Source organism: Pleurodeles waltl, chromosome 5 (assembly GCF_031143425.1).
Source record: "Pleurodeles waltl isolate 20211129_DDA chromosome 5, aPleWal1.hap1.20221129, whole genome shotgun sequence".
In the NCBI taxonomy this organism is placed as follows: Eukaryota; Metazoa; Chordata; class Amphibia; order Caudata; family Salamandridae; genus Pleurodeles; species Pleurodeles waltl.
In genome coordinates, this window is record NC_090444.1 from 1,271,832,759 (window position 1) to 1,271,855,225 (window position 22,467).

General features: G+C 40.8%; 1 protein-coding gene across 3 annotated transcripts in view; it reads right to left on the reverse strand.

Moving 5' to 3' along the window:
• The window catches only part of EPHA7 (EPH receptor A7), a 233,506-nt gene that overhangs the window by 143,795 nt on the left and 67,244 nt on the right, over nucleotides 1-22,467 (reverse strand). For all 3 annotated transcript variants that reach the window (XM_069235509.1, XM_069235508.1, XM_069235510.1), the window contains exons 4-5: nucleotides 3,398-3,553; nucleotides 1,542-1,877 (exon numbers count right to left, since the gene is read on the reverse strand). In XM_069235509.1, the coding sequence (XP_069091610.1) occupies nucleotides 1,542-1,877; nucleotides 3,398-3,553 (492 nt within the window). The remainder of the gene's footprint in view (nucleotides 1-1,541; nucleotides 1,878-3,397; nucleotides 3,554-22,467) is intronic.

Sequence of the window (22,467 nt, forward strand, 5' to 3'; positions counted from 1 at the left end):
GTGGGGCCCTGTTGAGTTAGGAATAGAGGCTACCCACTCTGCCCCAGAACTTTGTAGAGAGAACTGATTTTATCAAGTGGCCCTACAAAGGCGTATATGATTTAACATTGATACTGACAAACATTAGACAAAATATACCACTAAGTGCCAATAATGCCTCTGGTGTGTGCATATGCAATGCAATCATTTTTCAGAACATTGTGTTACTAGTGGATTGCCATGATACAATGTGGTTTCTATTTCCTGCCACTAAAATATACATTATGAATGGACTATGTAATAATAATATATACTTGTTTTACATAACATTTCATTGCACTCAAGGTGTCGCATTTACCCAATGAAAGGGTACCTAAAGTATCACTATAAAAACTCCCTGTCGTTTGGACATCGACCACTACCAGCCTCCAACGTTAAGTGGAAAAATAATCCTAAAATCACAGGACTCAATCCAATCGCCACTCTCCAATTTCTTCAAATATCTGGGTGGATTGCAGATTGTATCCGTGCTCCATCTGCCACCCAATCCTAACTTTTTCAAAGATGTTTCATTTATGTTAAAAAATAAACACAAGAATCCCATTGAGATTAGTGAGCATGTGTTGTATTACTTTCACAAAATAATATCTCTAACACTGATGATTACTGAAAGACCTCCTTGTTTGTTTTCCTCGGCTTATTAAACCGTGTACTGTTCACTGTCACTTATCGCTCCTTAAGAGATTATCGGAGAAAACAGAAATCTAAAGATACAGGCCTAGCATATCACAAGCATACCAGATATGAACCAGATTTGACTTAAATGCTATTACACCCACTCTCGGAGTGCTAAGAAACCCTTAGAGGGGGTGCCTACCTTGTTAAAACTCACCCTCAAACCCCAGGTGTACGTATTTGGAGGTTCAGCCTGAGCAACACAGTTAAAGCAACCTTAAAACAGACTATCAGAATCCTCATTTTATCAACAAACAATTCATCATTTTAGCACTAGGAATATAAGATTTACATTTTTACCAGCTCACAGAAAAACTGAAATAATTTTGTCCCTCAGGGCGATATGCTACATTTATTTCATTCTACCTGTCGTGTTATGATAAATCTAAGGAATAAAGACATAAGCAATCGGCACATTCCCAGCTGTATCTCACCATTGAGTCTCAGAAATATTAAATAAACGGAAGTTTAATCCCGGGAGATAATCAGAATGCCGAAAGTGCAGCACTGTTCCCGGCAGCCTCCTCAAATGACCCAGAATGTATCTGGGTATTTCCTGCTAAAGCATTTGTTTCTTTAGACAAGGATAAAATATTCACTGTAGTTCAGAGATAAGTGCGCACACAACTTATAAAAATATAAATACAAAATACAGTTGCCGCAAACGAAAAGCATGGATAACAAGAAAAACAAATGGTTAGAAGAAACTATATATTACAAAGCACAAAGTGGACATGAACGGAGGACATCACTTCCCAGAAGGAAAGATTGTTAACGGTTTCCTTGTGTTTCGCATTTTAATTAATAAGCTATTGTTGTCCACGTACCTGCTTGGCCAGTGGTGATACCAACTGCTGCAAATAGTCTTTGTGAGGGGCTTAAGTCAGAAACCCCGTTGACCGCCTCCACCTCAAATGTGTAGTTGGCATGAGCCAGAAGATCTAAGATGGTGACGTAAGTGTCAACTAATCCACTCTGCTGAGGAACATATCCAATGCTGCTCCCACAGGGTATGCACTGCCCCTGCTCCCAGCTACATCTCTTGCACAAAATGCGGTAGGTCAAATCGTTCCTTCCGCCGTTGTCCGCCGGAGGGCTCCACTCCAAGCTAACCATAGTCTGGTTAATATTATAAATAAGGTTCTGGGGCGCGGATGGAGGTCCTTGTCAAGAGAAAGCAGTGAGTAGAGTTTTAATTTTCACTTGTGAATTACAAAGCAAACACTTTTGTGATATATGTTAATGTGTAGAGCCAATTCTGAAGTTCATCTGAAGAATGAGCCTAGCATGGAAACTATGCTGTTATAAAGAAAGAGCTGTGTCACCCACCAACCACAAAAGGCATCATAATCAAACAATTTCCCTTATTTAAATGAAAGGTTAAAAAAAGGGCTCTAGCATTTCTGTTGTAGGCAAAGATGGCACCAACTGGCAGTAGCCGCTACGCATTTGGAAATATGAGTGTACCACTCAAGCGACAAAAGAAAGCAAAGCACAAATGATGGAAATATAATTCATCTTCTGTAAAATGGGAGGCAGACAAGCCTACAGACAAAATGAATGCTTAGGTTTGCAAATATTAGGCCATTCAAATAAAGGTGTTGGGGAGGAATATTTGTCCTGACAGCTTCTGTATCCCTTGACCCTAAATAGTTACTTTTTACATGAGCGGAGCTTCCTTCCTCACAGAGGGCCTGATTCACAAAGGAACGTAGGACTTGTAAAGTTGCGAGTGCGGAATCTCCACACTGAGCACTGCAGTCCTAAGTCCCTTTGTGAATCAGGCCCTACAATATTCTTCAAAGCAACCTGATTTATTTTTTGTTTAAATAGTTGTTCTCTTTAAGACTAGTGAGGCCCCCTAACTACTGTTTTACTACATTCAGCACTCCTTATTGTGGACTGCAGGCACATGTTTATAAGTTGGCGCTGGCACTTGAAAGAACAGTGTCTTTTATTCACAATTGGTATTCGAAGGATACTCTGGTGGAATATAAACGGCTGGAAGGTATTCCAAGTTGCCATTATTCACTAGTCAATGAACTGTGATTTAAATTCTGTGAGCATCGGGTAACATGTTTGCTTTTTACACGGCACTAAGGTAAATCAATCATTTGATATTTCTGTTTGTAAATATATTATACTCTGCAATTGACTGGTGTTGCTGTTGTAAATACAGTATATATTCTGCACAATGTCATCAGAGTACGACTCACTACATCACATTTATGTCCATTTGTATTTTTTTCAGTTCCTATCTCTTTCATTATTTAAAACGACAGGGCTTATTTGATGCCAATTACCTCTACTAAATTTAAATTGTATAGAAGTTACTCCTTCAGGAGCTCCTTTCATGTCGTGTTGCTAATATTTATCCAGTTTCCTAGGAGGTTATTGGGTTGCCCAATTACATGTGCTACATGCACAACAAAGCAGGAATATAACTTGCACATCTTCTCCACACCACACCCTGGTTCAAGACATCAACAAGCATAGGCATTGGGTTTTGTGGGTTTGAGATCAGCAGCACGGATATATTGCAAAACAATCGCTTATGCTTGGAGTTGTATAGTAACCTGTTGCTGAGCAGCTCTTTACTGTTGTCGCATTACGCTAAAGTAAAATGCTCATGACTGCACGCTCAAACACTATCCATTTCTCTAATTCCAATGATTTGACTTACTTGTGCATGCCACATAGGGAGCATCAGTGGGTGCCCGGTGATAACCATCCTCACAGTCACATTTGGACGCGCCTTCCTTGTCAGAAAAACTGTGAGACGGGCAACGAGAGCACTGTAAATCCTGAGACGATGATTTGTAAAAGCCTCGTCCACAAGCTATGAAGGAAAATAAACAGAGCATTACATCAAATGTGATGAGACAGACAGATGGTTGGTTTATCACACTGAATTCAGCTTCCTCAAATGTACAGGTGTCCAAATTATGTCTAGAGGGGTGAGCCTTGTAAGAGTTTAAAGATATTCACACAACACAAATTTGTAAAAGGAACTCGTAAAGTCAGCGAATGTTCTGAAAATCTGGCATGGGTCCAATCCTGCAGGACTAAAGTTGGACGTCTCTAAATTGTCAGCAAAATGAATAGTGGCAGAGACTTTGAAGTATGGCATCTGTGCCACAAGTCCCTCCCACATATGACTGTGTAGTATAAGACTGCCCTCTCGCGAAAATGTGTAAACTTCAACAAATATAAGGGAGATAGGGAGCCAGAAAATACCATTTTTAAAATGATCAGATAAAAATTCAGTGTGTGATAAATCTGCTTTGAAGTCAGTTGTGCTCCTAATCTGTGTCTGTGCAAATGTGAAAAGTGGTCATTTTGTACCTGGCTCAGAAATAGGAACATTTCACAGGAAGAAACTTTCTTTGCTTGTCAGAATAACACCACAGGGCTTTCTGTGGTGTATGACTTCAATAGTGCAGTCTTCCGTTTCCTAAAAATGTTGAGGTGAACTTTAGAAGTTTCCCATTGCAATGATCTCCAAAACCAGTGAACTGTTTCCAAAAAGGAGGTATATTTTTCTGAGATTTCTAGATCAGTTAACTGTATAAAGCATCATGGCACACGACTACTTTTTCAATTCATTATGTAATAATGTGCTCTGTTTCAAGCAGTTTGAAGAGAAAATGCTGAAATCAATTCCTTTATAGTTTGGGTCTGATTTAGATCTGGCAGACTGGGTACTCCGTCACAATGGGTACAGAGTACTGTCCTCCGCACTCTTGGTCCGCCTGCACTATTTTGAGTCAGGCAGAGCGCCAGGTTCACACTGGCAGAGTAAAATTTACTCTGTCGGCGTAAAACTTCTTCCAATGACCCGAGGGAGTACAGGACATTGGAGTTATTTTTGGGGGTGAGGGAAAGTAAAAATAAAAAAGATGTCCCCAACATCATGAGGGTAAACACCCATTGTGCTGGGCAGTTATTTTTTCTTTTCCACAAAAAAAGCCCAATTTGGGAATCTGCATTTAAAAAGAAAATATTTTAACAAAGTGACTGATGCCCACCAAACATTTGTACAAATCACCACTACCCATAGAGTTCACAGCTCCTACGATACTCTCACTGCCTTTACTCCACCTGGCAAACTCTAAATCTGGCCCTTTACCTCAGTTTTTGATGGGCAGAACTTCTTAAGACACAAGTAAACGAGCAGCAAGCCCCCCAAAATAATAATTTAAGTAACTGGATGAACAGATCAAACCTATGCAAAGAGTCCAGAAAAACTGACATTTTAGATGAAGGTCTAGTTGTCACCAAGAAAACTGATGGGCTAATTGACAAACCTTTTCTAAAATTGAGCTGTCAGGCCCCATTGCACGCCAAGGGAGGACAGCTGCACTTGGGCAAAGAAAGTCAGAGCCCATGGGAGATCGCTGCTAATTACAGAGGTGCGTTGCTCCTCCGAAAGCAGAAACAAAAGTTAAAATGCTCTGAGTGGGGATGGGTGGCGGGGATGGGGGGGTACTTGTTGTAAAGTGGGACTCCCTAAATAATAATAGTGTCACAGGAAGGTGAGCAGCATACCAAAATGTTTACTACACGCAGAGAAAAACCTCAAACGTTCGAAAGACGGCAACAGGCTATATTTATTGACGATACATTCTTGTGGCAAATGAATTACATACATAAATAGTTTAAATTGGCCAAGTGATATGTTGCCAGCTCAGTAAGCTTTATAATGTGCCATTTCTACACAGATGCACCACAAGCTACACCCAGTTACAGGAAAATGTGAAGATGCGTTAGGATTTCTAAATGTCAAATGATACTGAGCAAACTGGGTGTACAAAAAAACAATTCTTCGACTTTCACACGTTATCTGAAAGAGTGACACATAGACTCCAGAGACAAGCTACCTGTCCACAAGCAGGACACTAAGATGAACATTCAACTATTTTGAGCGAAAACAATGTAGAACACTATTGCTCCTGTGGCATGTATGAAAAAATGATTGCACTGTGAAATGATATCCCCTAAAGTACAAATGATCACAAAAAATTTATTTATGTGCATTTATGTAAAAAAATCAGAGGCCTAATTTTTCAAACTAAGGCTTACATGTGGAAGATGCCTGCTGTATGAAGGCAAACCTACTTTTAAATTCTGGAAAGTTGGTCACATGTTGTGAAATTAATGTATTCACACAAGGTTCAGGGTGCGCGAGGGTGAGGGAGTGAGCAATCCAGGGTGAGAATACTTCAGAAGTGTGTGCTCACTCAAAAATATACTAGTTTGTGGATGTTCATGATCAATTAAGGATGAGCGGAACTTACGGAGTTTGACTCTGTGGAATTCTACAGAGTTACATGAAAACTCTGTGAGATTAAGCTAAGTTCCACGGATAGACAGAAACAAGCATGCTGTGCTGCTTCTCCAAATTTTTAGTGGGGGGCTCATTCTACACTAAAAAATCAGTGCGAACGGGACCACGCGGCACGCCAGTGAGTGCTGCTTCTCAAGTTGATTTTGCTGCTGCTAGAGTAGATTTTCTACTTGAACTGCAGCTTTCTGACCCTGAACGGTCGTGAGCGCCCAACTGGATAAATCTCATTGGATGCCCTCCTACCGATTAAAAACATGCCAGGGGATGCCAAATCTTGCTCTGCAACTTACTGTAGGTGAGCCACGTGTGAGAAAAAACTCTGTCACTCAGTGGATGGCACAATTTGGCCAGAACGCCGCATTTGGCCAAAATTCTGCCAACTCCACCAGCGGAGCAGAATTTATTACTAACCCCCTACTACCATTATCCGTCTGCATCACATGACTGAAAAAGTGGGATATTAACTTTTGTCCTTGAGTGCATCCAGTTACAAAATGGGAAGAGAATACAACCAAAACTGAGAAGAGATACTCCAATGGGCAAAGTGTCTTTCTGTAGAGAAATAAGTTACAATATAGTTGAATACTTCTCTATTTTATTGTACAGGATTATAAGACTGGTGCAGGTTTCCAGGTGTAAATACACGTTTTGTGAATTCTTGAAATGGGTATCTCTACAACCATGAGATTATGTAAACCACATGGTGTGGATATAGTCATTTGTTTATGACTAAGGTCCCAAATAGTGTCATCAGGCTGATCTTACAAACGTCTAGAAATGACAGTTCAAGTAAGATGTGAAATCAGCATACCAGATCAAAGTTACTAGAGGTCTTTGAGTATGTGTCATTTGTGCACCACTCTCTCTGCACTATTATCACTGCACTCCTTCTAGCTAAAGTCATATTCAATATGTCCTGGCTTTCATCAATGTATGTTTCAAATAAACCTGTGACCGACTCAATGCACAATGCATGCATTAAAGTAAGTATTGGAGCTTACCAGAAAACTTACGCACCTTTGAACTTATCAGACACCAACTGAAGAATACTATCCCATCTAAGAGGTATCACAAATGTACAAACAAAACAAGTGCCTTATTAATTTAAAGTAGCCAAAAACACCTTCCTTTACTGACTTAGCCTTTACTGAATTACTCACGGGGAGCCACTGAAAAACATTTTACCGAAAAGGTAATTCTACTTCTGAGATAGGTATTGTGATAGGACATCTGTCAACTGTTTGAACTAAATAGAAATAAAGATCAAAGGCACAAAAATAATTAAAGGATATTTAAAAGGTGCTATATTCTTTTGGAGTTCATGCATGCAACTGTAAACTGAGTAACTGGAGAAAAAACAACTAATTAAAGGAACAGAAAATGAATTATGTCAGTTCACTTTCTTTTTTGTTGAAGAACCAGGAATGTTCAATGTAAAGTTGAAAACACAGGGTCATCTTTATGGCCTGTTTTGTGCTGCTGCTGCACCATGCAACAGAGTGCGGGAGCGGAGTGACGCAAACCTCAAGTGAGATTGATGAAACCACACAAGGCCACCTTGCTCGGTCCTGTGTGGCTTCATACATCTGAGTAAAGTAACACAGCACAAATCTCTGAGATATATGACTCTGCGCCAGGGAGGCATTTCCGTGGCTGTTGCATGGGTCTTCCCAAGCAACAGCCACGGACTTTGACACATTCTCAGATTTACAGGACCTTGTAAACCTGGAAATGCGTCAATATCTTAATTTCTCCAAATTTTTTCCTCTTTCTATGTGTGGTGCTTTCTGCAGGGAACATAGAAAGAGGAAAAAGCCTCTCAGGATTGTTTTTGAGCAGGAAGGTATGTCTTCTTGCACAAAAAAATCCTCCTTACAACACAGGCTGCCTTGTACCATGGTGCAAGGGTGACTGCTTTGGCGCTGGGCGCTAAAAGGGCACAAGTGTAGGGGAAAAGGACAGGAATGTACCATATTGGATAAATAAGGCATTTTCCTGCCCATCACTGTGACGCAGGGCAGCACTGCAAGGTGACTTGCTGTGCTGCCCTGCGCCGCAAAGCCCATAAATATGGGCCACAGAAACGTAATGCTTGTTTTCTATGGCCAAATGTATAATCTTCTGCTTGTGTTAAGATATAGCAAGAACAGTGGTAAAAAAAACACTATTGAAGAAAAACGATAGAAACACATTTATCCTTACCCAAATCACCTAAAAGGCATTTAATTCATATGAACGACGTCTTGTGTGTGAAGAAAACAGCGACGCTTTCTATTGTTATCCATACTGCAGGGTGCATGCGTGCGCTACACATCATCTTCTTTCAGGAAAGTAAAACTGTTTAAAAAATGCCTGGGGGGGAGTATGCCCACCAAGCTGTGTTTAGTAGAGATAAATGCAGGTAAATGAACACCTGGTGAATCTGTTACCCCTAAAATTAAGCTACAAAAATGCTTTACTCATGAACAAATTATATCATCGTCCTGGACATTGAGCTCAATTTAAAGTGAGGAATGGCCTCAGGGAACTCATGGACATTGATTCTGACTGTTCTCAGAACAACATTAGCTTTCCTCATAGTATTTGTTCAAAATCTTAAGAAAGCTCAAAACATTCATAGACTCCTCATTCTGTACACTGTCTAAAACCAAAGGCCTAACACTACTTCAAGAAAAAGCCTCCGATCTTGTTTCAGCTTTGAATGGAAACCTCAACAGAAATGAACTGCAAAAAGTTTCAGCAGTGAGATGGTGTTCTTTATATAATGTTCACGTAAAGATTGTTGCTCCCCATAATGGTAGGTAAGAACATACATTTTAATTATAAAAAACAACCCGTGACCTAACCAGAAGGTTCCTCAGCCTAGTTATGGGGTAGTGCAGGTGTTCTAGCTGCTAAATGGCGCTGAGGGGAGTGGCGTGTAGTGGCAAAGAGTGGAGTAGAGTGTTTTAGAGTGCAGCATATTAAAGTACAGTAGAGTGTCTTAAAATGCCAAAAAGAAGTGTGGCATAGAGTGTCACAGAGTGGAGGGGCACGGGGTGCAGTGGAGTGTAAGTTAAGTGGAATGTCATAGAGTGGAGGTACGTATTGTGGAGTGACGTAGAGTTGTGGGGTGTAGGATGGGGTAAAGTGTCATACAGCAAAGTAAGCAAAGTGGCGTAGAGTCGAGTGCCACATTTTCAATTGAAATGACGATTATATTTGAATATACAGTTTTACTAATAAAACTATAAAGCGCACAAATAATGTGTAGAAATGGCATCCCCTACTATAACAATAATTTGTTTTGATTGTATAAAAATATTTGCTTCCATCACACTTCTGAATTACAAAAGAATGTGCTTCAGTTATGCTTTCGTAATTCTGATATGTTAGGAAATATCTGCACACTTCACTTACAGATAATGCAGTTTTGTAGTGTGCTGGAAAAAAACCTTTTCCTTCCTAGTACCCCACAAGTTTTTCCCACAAACCCTCCCAATTTTAAATCAGGCAGAAAAGTAAACGCCAGGCTCTCTTGAAAGAAAAAGCCTGACTTTGTCCTCTGTCTTTCAAGACACAGCAAATGTGACAAGAACAAAATGTAAAAGCCTGTTTATAGAAGGGAGGACTTGTGGAAGATTACAAGGAGGGATGGTGAACAGTGTATGCTCCATGGGAACAACAAAGACGTGGTGGTCAGGCCACAACAATTAAAGCCAACAAATAGAAACCCAGAAAATATGAGTTACAAACTGCAATGCGAATGGTAAGCAATAGGCAGAATGCATTCCCGGGGAAGCTTTCAGAATGCCCACAAGATGTATTCTGCAACCAGACAGCTGTCTGGTAGTCTTCAACTAAAAAAAGATGCATGCAGCAAGAGCACACCATCTGCATCATTCATCAGAAAAATGCAGCTCCACTAGTCTGCATATGTGTAAAACAGAGGTACATGCTGTCCCAAAAGCATAGACAGTCCCTAGAGAAAAATCCATAGCAGAACAGAAGGGCAGTATTACGAGAAGACGAAACCATTGTTATAGGGGCCTACACTTTCATGTGACAGAGAACTCATCAACACCAGTTACAGAAGGATGAACAATGTTCAACCAGTGCCAAAATAAGCATTCTGTTAAAGTGAGAACATTTATTCTTTGGATTAGCTTTCAAGTAGATGGGATTTTAATGTTCACAATGGATTTATGATACACTCAGATGTGACTATCATCAATGGCACGTCTTTGTTCCAGTCAGCATATTTCAGATTGAGAAGAGCTTTATTGTTCAACGTTTTGAAGAACATTGTTAAGTTCTCTACTAATATTTCCGAAAACCAGGTGACGTGATACACGTACATGCAAATCGCCATGTCTGATGCACTAGCGGTGACATAACAGATTATAAAAAAAAATACACTTGCCGTTGGTATGAAATAAAATCTGCAAAGTACAATTGTACACACTGGAATTTATAGAAAATTGTTTTTCTCGAGGTACTATTCGGTTGCGGACATTGCTGCTGTTTCATTCAGTAAGGGGTTTGCTTAAATCCGTAAGCCCACCTTTTCAGTTTGCTTTTCTTTGCTGCCGCCCTCGCTGCCAAGCACATGACAGCTCTATCAAGCAGCACAATGGCAAGAGCTACGAGTGGGAAACACAAATGACCCCTCTTCACCTTTTGCGTCAGAGGTTGAAGGGGCACCGTTGCTAACACAGCAAGAGAAAGGCACGAGGAACTCGGAATTCCTGTGCAAGTTCCAGTCGTAGTCTGGGCCCATGAATTCAGCAGCTGCGTGTAAATTCTATTCACTAACAAGCCAAGAATCTCCAATCCTTTATTTACACAGAGAACTGGAATGTACACATTTTTACGTTTGTCAACGTGCATAAAGGACTCCAAAGTACAATTGGGAGGGAAAGCGAAATTTTCATTCTAAAAGAAAAAGTAATTGTTTAAGTTTGGGGCCTCTGCAGTAACAGTTTTTACTTGTGTAACAAGCACTGACAAAGCCAATAGATCTCGTCTATGCAAAAGCTATTGGCTTTGCCAATATGCTTTAGCCATATTGTAGACCAGCGTGGTTGCTGTTCACCATGGCTAAAAGTTAGTGGGGTAAAGGAGAGTGGCATGGAGTGCAGTGTCGTAAATTTGGGTATAGCGGAATGTTATGTAAAGCTGAGTGAAGTTAGTGGAGTGTCATGGAGCGGTGTAGATGGTGTAGCATAGAGTGGATTAGAGTGTTGTGGAGTAGATTGCCGTAGAGTAGAATGCTATAAAGTGGAGTAGTGTAGGAGAGTGGAATGGTATCGTTTGGAGTAGAGTGTTGTAGAGTTGAGTGGCACAGAGCAGAGTGGCATAGTGTCATAAAGTGGAGTGGAGTAGTGTGTCATAGAACACAATGGAGTAAAGTGGCATGGAGTGACATAGCTGGAGTTGTGTAGAGTGTTGTAGAGTACAGTAGTGTTGTAGAGTGGCATACAGTGGAGCAGAGTGTTGTAGAATGGAGTGGCATAGAGTGGAGTAAAGTGCCATAGTGGACTAGAGTTTAACCGAGCAGAGCATTTTAGAGTGAAGAATCATGGAATGTAGTGTTGTAAAGTGGAGTAGCACACCGTAGAGCGATGTGGCATAAAGTACAGTGGCGCAGAAAGTATTGGCATAGAGTGTAGGGGTGTATATCCCATTGGTTTTGAGCAAAGTGGTGTTAAGTGCAGTAACATCTAGTAGAGTGGAACACAGTGCAGTGGAGTGGTGCAAAGTACAGTGCAGTGGCGCAGAGTGCAGTGGTTCAGGGTAGAGTGAAGTGGTGCAGGGTAGAGGCCAGAGGTGTATAGTAGAGTGGCGTAGAGTGCAGTGACATACAGTAGAATGATGTAGAGTGCAGTTGCAAGGAGTGAAGTGGTACAGAATAGATTAGAGTGATGTGGAGTGCATTGGCTTGGAGTGCTGTAGAATTGAGTAGTGCAGAGAGCAGTGGCATAGAGGAGAGTGGTGCAGAGAGCAGTGGCATAGAGTACAGTAGTGCAGAGTAGTATAGAGTGGTGCAGAGTAAAGTGACAGAATGCAATGGCGGAGAGTGGCGTAGCATGCAGTGGCATAGCGTATAGTGGTGCAGAGTTGAGTGGTGCTGAGTTCAGTGGCAGAGAGTACAGTCTTTCAGAGTAGAGTGTAGTAGAATGCAGTGGCACATAGTAGAGTGGATTAGAATACAGTGGTGCAGCAAAGAGTGGTGCAGAGTAGAGTGATGTAGAGTAGAGCGGTGCAGAGAGCAGTGGCATAGAGTACAGTGGTGCAGATTATAATAGAGTGGCATAGAGTGCAGTGACATAGAGCACAATGGTTTAGAGTGGCTTAACGTGCCGTGGCATAGCATACAGTTACTTAGAGTGCAGTGGTACAGAGTAGAGTGGCTTTGAGTTCAGTGGTGACGAGAGCCGTCTTGCAGAGTAGAGTGTTGTGGAGTTCAGTGGTATAGAGTGCAGTGACAGAGTAGAATGGTGTACAGTACAGTGACGCAGAGTAGAGTGGCACAAAGTACAGTGGCACAGAGTAGAGTGGCTCAGAGCGCAACGACGTGCAGTAGAGTAGTGCAGAGTAGAATAGAGTGGATTAGCGTGCAGTTGTGGCATAGCATGCAGTGGCAAAGAGTGCAGTGCCGTACAGAGTTGCAGAGAAGAGCATAGTGGCATAGAGTGCAGAGTAGCTGGCCTAGAATGCAGTGGCATAGAGTTAATTGGTGTTTAGTGCATTAGCATAGAGTGCACTGGATTAGAGTAAAGTGGTGCACAGTAGAGTGGCATATAGTGGTGCAGTATAGAGTGCAGTGGCAAAGTTCAGAGGTAAAGAGTTGCAGACTAGACTGTTGAATAGTGCAGCGGTGTTTATAAGTGTGACATAAAGTGCATTGGCATAGAGTGCAGTGGCGTAGAGTGGTGCAGAGTGCAGCGGCATAGAGAGCAGTGTTGTAGAGTACAGTGGAGCAGAGTAGCATAGAGTGGCATAGAATGTAGTGATGTAGAATATAATGGCATAGAGTGCTGTGACAAAGTGTTGCAGAGTAGAGTATAGTGGCATAAAGTGCAGTGGTGTGGAGAAGATTGGCATAGAGTGTAGTAGCATAGAATGGATTAGTTTTGATTAAGCTGGTGTAGAGGCAGAGTAAAGTGGCGTGGCGTAGAGTGGAGTGGGGCAGAGTGAAGGGGCACTGTGTGATGGCGCTGAATGCAATGGAGCCAAGTGCAGTGGTATTGAGTGCGTTGGTGTAAAGTATATTGTTTCAGAGTAGAGTGGAGTGGTAGGTATTTCTCAGTACCATGTAATTGTACGTGTTCATGCTGTACATGCGCTGCATGAAAAAATACTATCACGTTAACGCAGACCGATTGGTTTTCCAATGCTGGTGAAACATAGCAAAAAGTGATAACTCTCATATAGAATTCATACACGAGATAAAGCAGTTAAGTTCTCAAACGTGTTGATTGAGTGTATTTTTCAGATGTAAGATAGTCCCTCATTTATTCCAACATAAGCATTCCTCGAAGGCGGAATGATACATCAAAAAGCCCCTGGCATAAGGTCAGAGAGTGATGCTCCTCTGGGTGCATCCAAAGCACACTCAATGCATATTTTAAAGAATTGGTGACAATATGTTTACTGACACCCTTGCTGTCAAGCCAGACCTAAAAATGAAATTCAGAAAAGATGGCAATTCAGCTAGAGTCTGAATTAATTCACTCTCCAAATGAATTACTGCCCAAATAGTAGGGTTTGTTTGTGCAGACTTCACTGGCGGATGCCACTGTGCCACCTGACACGCACGGCTCCGAAGCCGGGAACGAGGGCACTGAAGTACAAAGCTGCTTAGTTTGGGTTCGGCAGAGGTCATCACAAAGCAAAGCTATAGAGGGGAGATAGCGATTTTAGACACTTGTAAAAAAATCAAAACACAAAAACCTTTGAAAGCCGATGACTTGCGACTGACTTTTATATGAACAGTCACTTTTCATCATGAATACTAAGTGCATCTTTCTTACAGTTCAAAAGAGTCGAATGACTGCTTCTGTCGGGGCAGCGAAAGCTCTTTATTCTTGTGCACAGCGCAATGCAGGCAACAGGTTCAGACAGTGATTGTATCTGGCTGCTATCTCCATCATCTTCAGGGCTAGTAATAGGCCTACGTGATGACATCTAATAACTATCCCTTCAACTTAAACACTGCATAAACAAAGAGCGCAGCCGGTCCTGAAAAGCATTCCTAAGTGTCGTTCAAAGTTTCTCTGCAATTATTCCAGCGTGCGAGCGCTCAGGATGAAACTAGTAGCCAGCGCCACACTTCACAAAATGGAGTCCCGGAAGACAGGGTATACTGTATATCATATTATACAGCTCGAGCAAGAGCATTCTTTGTCACTCTTCGTCATTTAAGCAACTTGGCACAGCTTTTCATGATCCTTAAGTGTAACTAGACAAGAGATCATGGTAAGAGAGGGGGATTTTTCTGTAGGACTTGGTTTCCCCGCCCACGAGAACAAGAGAACGTTGATTCAAGGTAAGTAAGCATTACCTCCTAACGCTCAGGGATATTTCCGCAGGATGAAGGATTTATTTAACTTTAGTCACAACCATTTAGCAAATTCTCATTTTTATCTTTATGTTGAATTTTCTGATTAGACCTTGGGTCCGATTTAGAGTTTGGTACATGGTAATTGTCACAAAAGTGGCCTAATTACAAGAGCCAATGGATGCAATGCACATGTGATAAGGCAGACATGACATCTTTCACGTTTGTAACAGAGTAACCTGTCCGCTGCACTCTATATCAAATATTTGCAAAGGTAACTGTAGATTCTGTAAAATGTGACAATGTGAAGTGACTGTATCTACTGGCATTTGCCTTCCTCAGTTACACTTTGTAGAGGTATGCAGTGCTGCAGAACCTGTGCAGTGCAATCATACTTGCTGCTGCACAGAAGAGCACAAAAAGGTAATGTCCCAAACATTCTGTCATATTGGGCAAGAGGCCTCTACTCATTGGGGACAGGGATACCTACAATTCTGGGTGCAGACATCAACCATATATTCTAAAAATTCTGTCAATTCCGTACCCCATAAGTGGGAGGGACTAAACTTTGTGGCACAGAGTGTGACAGCATTGCGCTCTCCGTGCTGACTAGTAATGTATGAACGGAAATGCCAGGCACTGACAAGGGTACAAGGTTCTCCACGGTGGACTGTAAGAACAATAGTCCTTGTTAAGACAGTCTTCAGACACTCACACCACACCAGGAACAAGGGTGTAAAAGGAGGCATTAAATATAGTACATTCCTGTGTCGTCTACATATTATACCTTCATCCGATGATGCTTGGCCTGGCATGTTTCGATAAAGGAAATACGTACCAGTCTGGATTTCTGTGGTCAAGACCCCATTCAAATCAATTCAAAATGTGTGTGGGATACCTTCAAGCATGTCCACGCATTCAGTATTTTAGGAGGAGGTATGCAAGCCCTTCAGTAATACAAAAAGGTGCACATAAAAATACTGCTGTATAGTTGTGCTGTAAGATAACATTTTGCACTTCCACTGTAATATCTACAGTATTACTGTGGGTAATTTTACCTCCGAACTGAATAATCCTCATTATATTGCTTTCAGAAGCCTGAAGGAGACGGATCTCAACAGAAGGCTATAAATCCACTCACCAATCTCACTGCAAGCAACACTGTAAAGTAATTAATGCAATTAATTTAATTCACTCTATCACCCATTATTGTTTGTGTTCAAACTGTCCACAATTCAATGCAGTGCTTAACAGGACCTTTAGAAACACCAATTTTTCTTCTTTGTGGATATTAAATTACAAAAAAATGTAGAGTAGATGCAGGCAGATTATAAATTGTCATCTCGGCATCAGTAGGTCTTCGAATTAGGTGCAGTGCATGGTCTTCCAAAAAAGAATCACAGAAAATATCAATCCAGAACAACACCAACAGCAAACAACCTACCACATTAGTTTAAGTTCCCTTTAGACCAGGTTTAATTTGTTGGCTTTGTACCTAAAGAATGGACCGTCATCACATTATATTCAAAATCTGCCACTTTCAGACAATATAGTGATTAACTTGATGATTGATAATTACTTCTTGCTTTAGTGCCATTCCAGGGAAATGAATCCCAATGAGAACCATTAAGGAAGGATGCCCTGGGGCAACCTTAGAGAATTTGTCTTCTCACTCTATTACGCAATAGTGGCCTAGCAGAAATCTTCTGACAGAATGTTACTGTCTACAATAAGTTCATAATTTAGACCAATGGCAGTTACTCTGGACATCAGTGATTCTTTCTTATTTCTGCATAGAAAAAGAATAACTGATTATTTAATTGGTAAAATTGGTTCCCAAAGTCAGCCTAAAGGTCTTTTGAGTCACCACCATGCACAGCAGTGCTAATTTCATAGTAAACTATATTTGGCAAAACATATATCATTCAGTTTATAAATCACAAGCTAGTTGCACCATATGTCATAGTTTATAGCTAATTTACTGGTTCATAAATATTTCTGACCTACATTTGCATGTAGTGTACACATTAAAGTTCACATGTATGCCTCACATGTAAGTTGTTTTCCCAACTTTACACTGCAAGTTGCCTGAAACTGCAGGAACATTTGGAACTGAATATTTTTGTAAAGAAAATATTTTTTGGCCTGCGATGACAAATAATTTAAAATGAATGTGGTGAAGTGACATTTCGGTGCACATTCATGCATTTTCTGCACAGCCCTAAGCTGAATAAGGTGTTAAGGTAGGGTTATATGACATGTTGAAAGCGCAAAACAAAATATTCGTGAATTTCCACCGACTGATGAATGAGTAAATTATCACTTAACTGTCACTTCCTGTCCCTAAACAATCCTCGTGCCGTCCCCTATGCAAACTTATTGATGTATGAGTGTGTGCTGAGTAAAGACAGTGAGGCCCCAATTTACAAAGATTTTTCTGTGACGTATTCTTGTAGGACTACAGACTTCTTCGTTCATTGGAAGAGCAGGACAACAGTACTGCAAGTGTAAACCACATCTTCTCACAGCAAACTCTGTGTGAACAGAAGCCCTGTTTGTCTACAATATGAACACAGAGATCTCACGGATCTACGCATGCACACATTCCACACTTTATCAATCATCCGTACACTACATTTGTTTAACTTACTGCTTTTTCTAGGTATAAGTTACATGTGGAATTTTTTTTTAATTGGACCCAAATTTCCCATAGCTCTTAAGTTCACAAATATCTATTAAAGAAAGTGCATGCCTACTTTATGAAGTAAAAGTAGGACAGATGAAAAGTGACACAGTTGATGAGTTCTGATCACCAAGGTATCTATCACACTCGTGCAAACACATATGTATACATGTGTACATTAATATGATATACAGTTCCAAAAAATAAGCCAAAGACAAATTAATCTGTCAAGAGAGTTAATGATGGAAACCATAAATTCTAGATGGAGATGTTTCTCAAACCCAGAATCCTGCTTTGCGATTTTCTTTCCATACACAGCTGCACTGTAATCTAGGAGTTATTTTAATGTCTTTGTACTTATGTTTTTTTTAAAGAATATCAAATGAGGAGCTGACTTCTGGGGGAAAGAATCTCAGCCTGGAAGACTATATGTGGCACACATTAATCTAATGAAATGCTTTTATCTTGACAGCACGCATTATTATTTTTTTACTGAAGCACTCTGCTGACAATATAATTGCAGAGTTCTGATGTCATAAATCTCTGGCAAGACACTAACAACTTCACAGTTACTTTATTACACATTTGTCAAATCCTGGGGCTTGTTTATAATATGGAACATAGATATGAGTCTTATCCTAATTTAAATCTCAAACTTCTGGTTATTCAAAAAATAAAACAGCTCATGGTCGCTAAAGAGCCCAAAATGAGCGACAAGAGCGGAGAGACCAAAATGGTAAAACTATAAACAACCATGTAGAATGCAATTTGGACACTGTATTTAGTTATCCATGGGTATGAATATAAAACATATGTTACGCAGAATGGGGCTTAGTCATTTTAGGTTTTATGGTTCCGTGTCTGCTAATGCAAGTAGAACCCACTAACAAAACATCATATGCATATCAGACTTATTTAACAAGTGAAGCTGCAAATCTATGACTGGAAGTTTATTACTGCGGACATGACTTTCTGGGAACTGTACAACTTTTCCGAAGTATACTCGACCAACATGCATAAGTCACAGATTTCCAGATATGGAAGGGTAAAATAGGAGTTTAAGAACACCCACAAATTCAAATGTTTGTGTGTGCTGGGAATCTCCACACTGGGACATCCGCTCCAAAGCCCCTGGAGTGGGTATAATTGTGTACAGTATTACACCAACACAAGGTAATATTGTGAATGAACAAGTGCACAGTCACTCTTTGTAAATCCCTCTCACTTAAAAACATGGCTATTTGCTCTTGTGGATCTTACATGCGCATATGGCTCTGTAAATTGGGCCCGAAGTGATCGTGTTACTAAACAGAATGTGAAAGTAGAACTAACAGTGACAAGCCACGTGTAGCGTATTCAACAGCTGAACTGTTTTGCCACATTAGGGTACTCTACTGCTGAAAGGTCTAAGTGGAAATTGATCCTTCCCCCTTGTGATTTCCAAATAACAAAGTGACCAGGTCAAAAAGCCCAGTTTCAAAACATTCCATAATGCAGAAGGAGAAAAGCAGGCATGATGTTGAGTTGCTGAACAAATCATAGCATGTTTTAAAATGAGTTATGGGTACCAATACCAACAAGTAATTCCATGTCAAAAGGGACATGCTTTCTTCGAGGCACCCAACCTCACACTGAGCTTCGAAAAGCCTGTAGAGGACAAGTTTTAACTTTATGTGGCCAAACAGGGTTGCCATTTTTAATCCTGTTCAAGCCATTAGCGCCTCTATGAGAATGTTTGGAAGGGCTTGTGATAAGTATCACAAAGCGTAACAGAGTATGAACTTGTAATAGTAAAAATCATAGAACAATGAGCCAGATTTACCAAGGACTTGCATTGTCCTTGTTTGACAGACACAAGCTGTCACAGGGCTACGCATGTCCTTAACTGGGATTTTTAAAGCCAGGCAAGAGGGATTTTCATCGCCTTGCAAGACTTTGTATAAAACAATGTACACAGAGCATTGAGCTGCCTGGTATTACCTTGCGCAAGAGAGGCGTTCCATAGGTGGAGTGTGGGCATTTCCATGCATCCACCCAAAGATTTTGGCACATTATCAGATGAACAGAGGCTTGTAAACCTGGAAATGTGTCAAAATGGTGCGACTCCCAGACCCAGAAGTAACAAGGGGAAATTTTGTTTGTTACTTCCTTTTTTCTATGTGTGATGCACTCAGCATCACACACAGTAAAAGGAAAATTACTTTTAAGATTATTTTGGAGCACAAAAGTGTGCAGAAAACCAATCCTGCTCATAACAAAGGCATACATGCAGCATGATGCAAGAGTGCCTGCCTGGACGCTAGGCTGCACACAATGCACCAGGACTAGGAGGGAGCAGAGGTGGGTTGTATCTTAGTTCTTATGATGCATTTCTGCTGTCTCCCTTTCATGCAACGCAGCACAGCAAGTTCTCATCACCACCACAATTTGGCGATCCCCAGACCCAGGGTGGTGTCACAACCGAGCAAAAGTCTGACGTTTCACATCTGCAGATGATTCATGGTGATGGCACTGGAGATGGAAATGCATTATCTTCGAAATCTTCTGAACTCATGGGCACTTCACTACAAAAAATTATAGTGTTTATTTAAAGACTGAATATTGAAGGCAATGAAAAATAACTAGATTGTTTTTGTTACCCTTTTATGGGCTCCCAGAGCTTGCAGACTGATGTTGCAGGTTTTGGGTCAGAAGTTGACCTGTTCCTATTTTACTTCCCGGTTCGGTTATCCTGTTTCACCAAGACATCCTCCATTTGAACATTGAAACTGCTTTGTTTGAATCAATGTATTTTCTACAATGTGACGTTGTGAGTCCATTGTCATGGCAGAAGGGGCTGGACTTGTGCAGAAGTCGCTAAAGTGAATGTGCTACCTACTCCCCCAATATTAACATCCTAGACATGACTTCTTAGCCGACATTATAAATCTGAATCCACACTAATTTGACTTTTTTCAGACTTTTATGTGAATTCTTATTGAAGTGTTCCCCAGCATAGCCATCTAAATTAAAGGCGGAAAATCTAGAGAAGTGCAATGTTAAGCAAATGACTTTAATGTCCACACAAAGCCACTATGAACAAGATCAAAATCATGATATAATTGCGTTAGTAGTTTTTTGTGGTGCATTGAATCGCATACAAGGCAGCTGGTTTACTGGCTGGTAAGAAAGCAAGTAAGACTGCTCAACGGACTAACATTTCTACTGACAGAAACCCACATACTTATCTCAGCATAGCTGTAAGAAGAGCGCGATCATTATATTGCTATAGGAACACAAAAAGGTGGGTGAGCAACTGCCGTTCAAACACTAGCTTATTCTTCAATTGTTAATGAGATGAATACCAGTTTTACTGCACAGCAATATACATCGTTTGTCCAAGAAATGGTTAGTAAATGGTAAAGAATATTCATAAAATCTTTTGTTCTTTGCCACTGGCTTATCAAAGGATCCAACACTTTGTCCTTGTTTACGAGCATCCTAATCTGGTTTATGTAAGACAGTTCACCTTCTGCTTTAATCAGCCACAGCATCTACTGCCCCCCACTTGGCGCCTCATGTATTTTCTGCTGTGCATGAATCTTAGACTGCAATGTTTTCATTGTGTTCAACTGCCTCATGGTAATGAATGGGGCACGGTGAGCAGTGCTTACTTTATCATACAGAGGTTTCTGAGCTGACACACTGCCTCAGGGCTCTGCTTGTTTAAATCCCGAGGGGCTGTGTGTGGTGCAGCCAGGGTAAACCCGGTCCTTTTCACTGGGGTCTGAGCAGCAGTGTGAGTGACGCATCCTAATATGTATGAGCGCATACTAGCATGGGCAGTTTGTTTGTTGTTGCTTGTCAGGAAGCGTTTCAGACATGTTCCTCATCTCTCAGATCCACTCGTCCCACAGTGGTTGACAGAAGCCAAGCCTTAACAAGGGTGTTGCCCTGCTGTTTGTCCCATCAAAGCACAATGTACAAAAGAGGGATGTTGTTCTTCCACTGTGCATGCTGAACAGAAAGAATATATATTAATCTTTCCAGAATTAAACACGCTGTTGGTTTAGTGAGACAAAGCGGTGTGCTGCCTGGACTGCTGAGGCTGCTGACACATGATGAGACTAATCATATGCGCTAATAACTCAACCCTGGCTTCCTCCATCATACAAAGAAAGAGTTGAACCTGCCCTGAGATTACCGCACATTGAGCACTTACTGTAATTGGCGTAGGAGACACAGGATTATGGATGGCAATGCCATAATACACAGGTTACTCACATTGCAATTAAAATAGTTGAGGTCTCATTATTGGCTTTAGAACAATTCAAGAGCGTGACTACACTGGATGTAGGGTGGAACATGTGAGGTCAAAGAACAACTCTGCTCCTACCGCTTCCATTACACTAAATTAACAAAAATATCTGCAGCCGCAAAATACTTCCATGACTGAATGGCTATGGATGAGCACCAACATGCTCAAAGTATCTTGAGTATTGCTGTGCCTTCTTCTTAGCTTGCTTGAGACATAGCAATATATGTACATACACTGATGATATTGTGTGTTTAGAGAAATTGGTACTATGTTTTTGTAATCATATCTCCAAATGCTTTCAAACAACTGATTTTTACAGCAGTGTAAAATGATGTGCTCTACGTGCTTTAATTAAGTCAGCACTTAGGTTGATAAGTAATGAACAGTTTATAATGGAACCTTACTCTCCCCCCCGGCCCACATTGAGCGATAAGTGGTTGAAGCCTACAGTGTACACCTGTTGATTCCGGTTGACTTATGTTTCCATTTATTCTCAACTTCTACGTATAAAAGGAGTATCTTAAGTGCCGCCTGTAGCCATGCCTTGAATTTCAGAGAAAAAATATGCTGTTGTCAAAGCTACATCAGGTAGAGACAATGTAGGACACAAGGCCAGAGACTAGCCTGCTCTCCAGTTAGGATAAAAAGAGTTTAATACATGTACACGGAGACTGAACAGCATAAGAGATCAAGCTTGGACAGTCTGCATAAGGAAGTAATACAGGGTCTTTTATACTATTAAACCACAAGCATATTAATACATTTCATTGGTTCTTGATATTGACGCATGATCAATTTTGCAACACTGCACTCGTGATTTATCAGTAACTTTTATTAACGCACCATATATGGATTGAAAGTCATAAGCAATAAACTTGCACAAT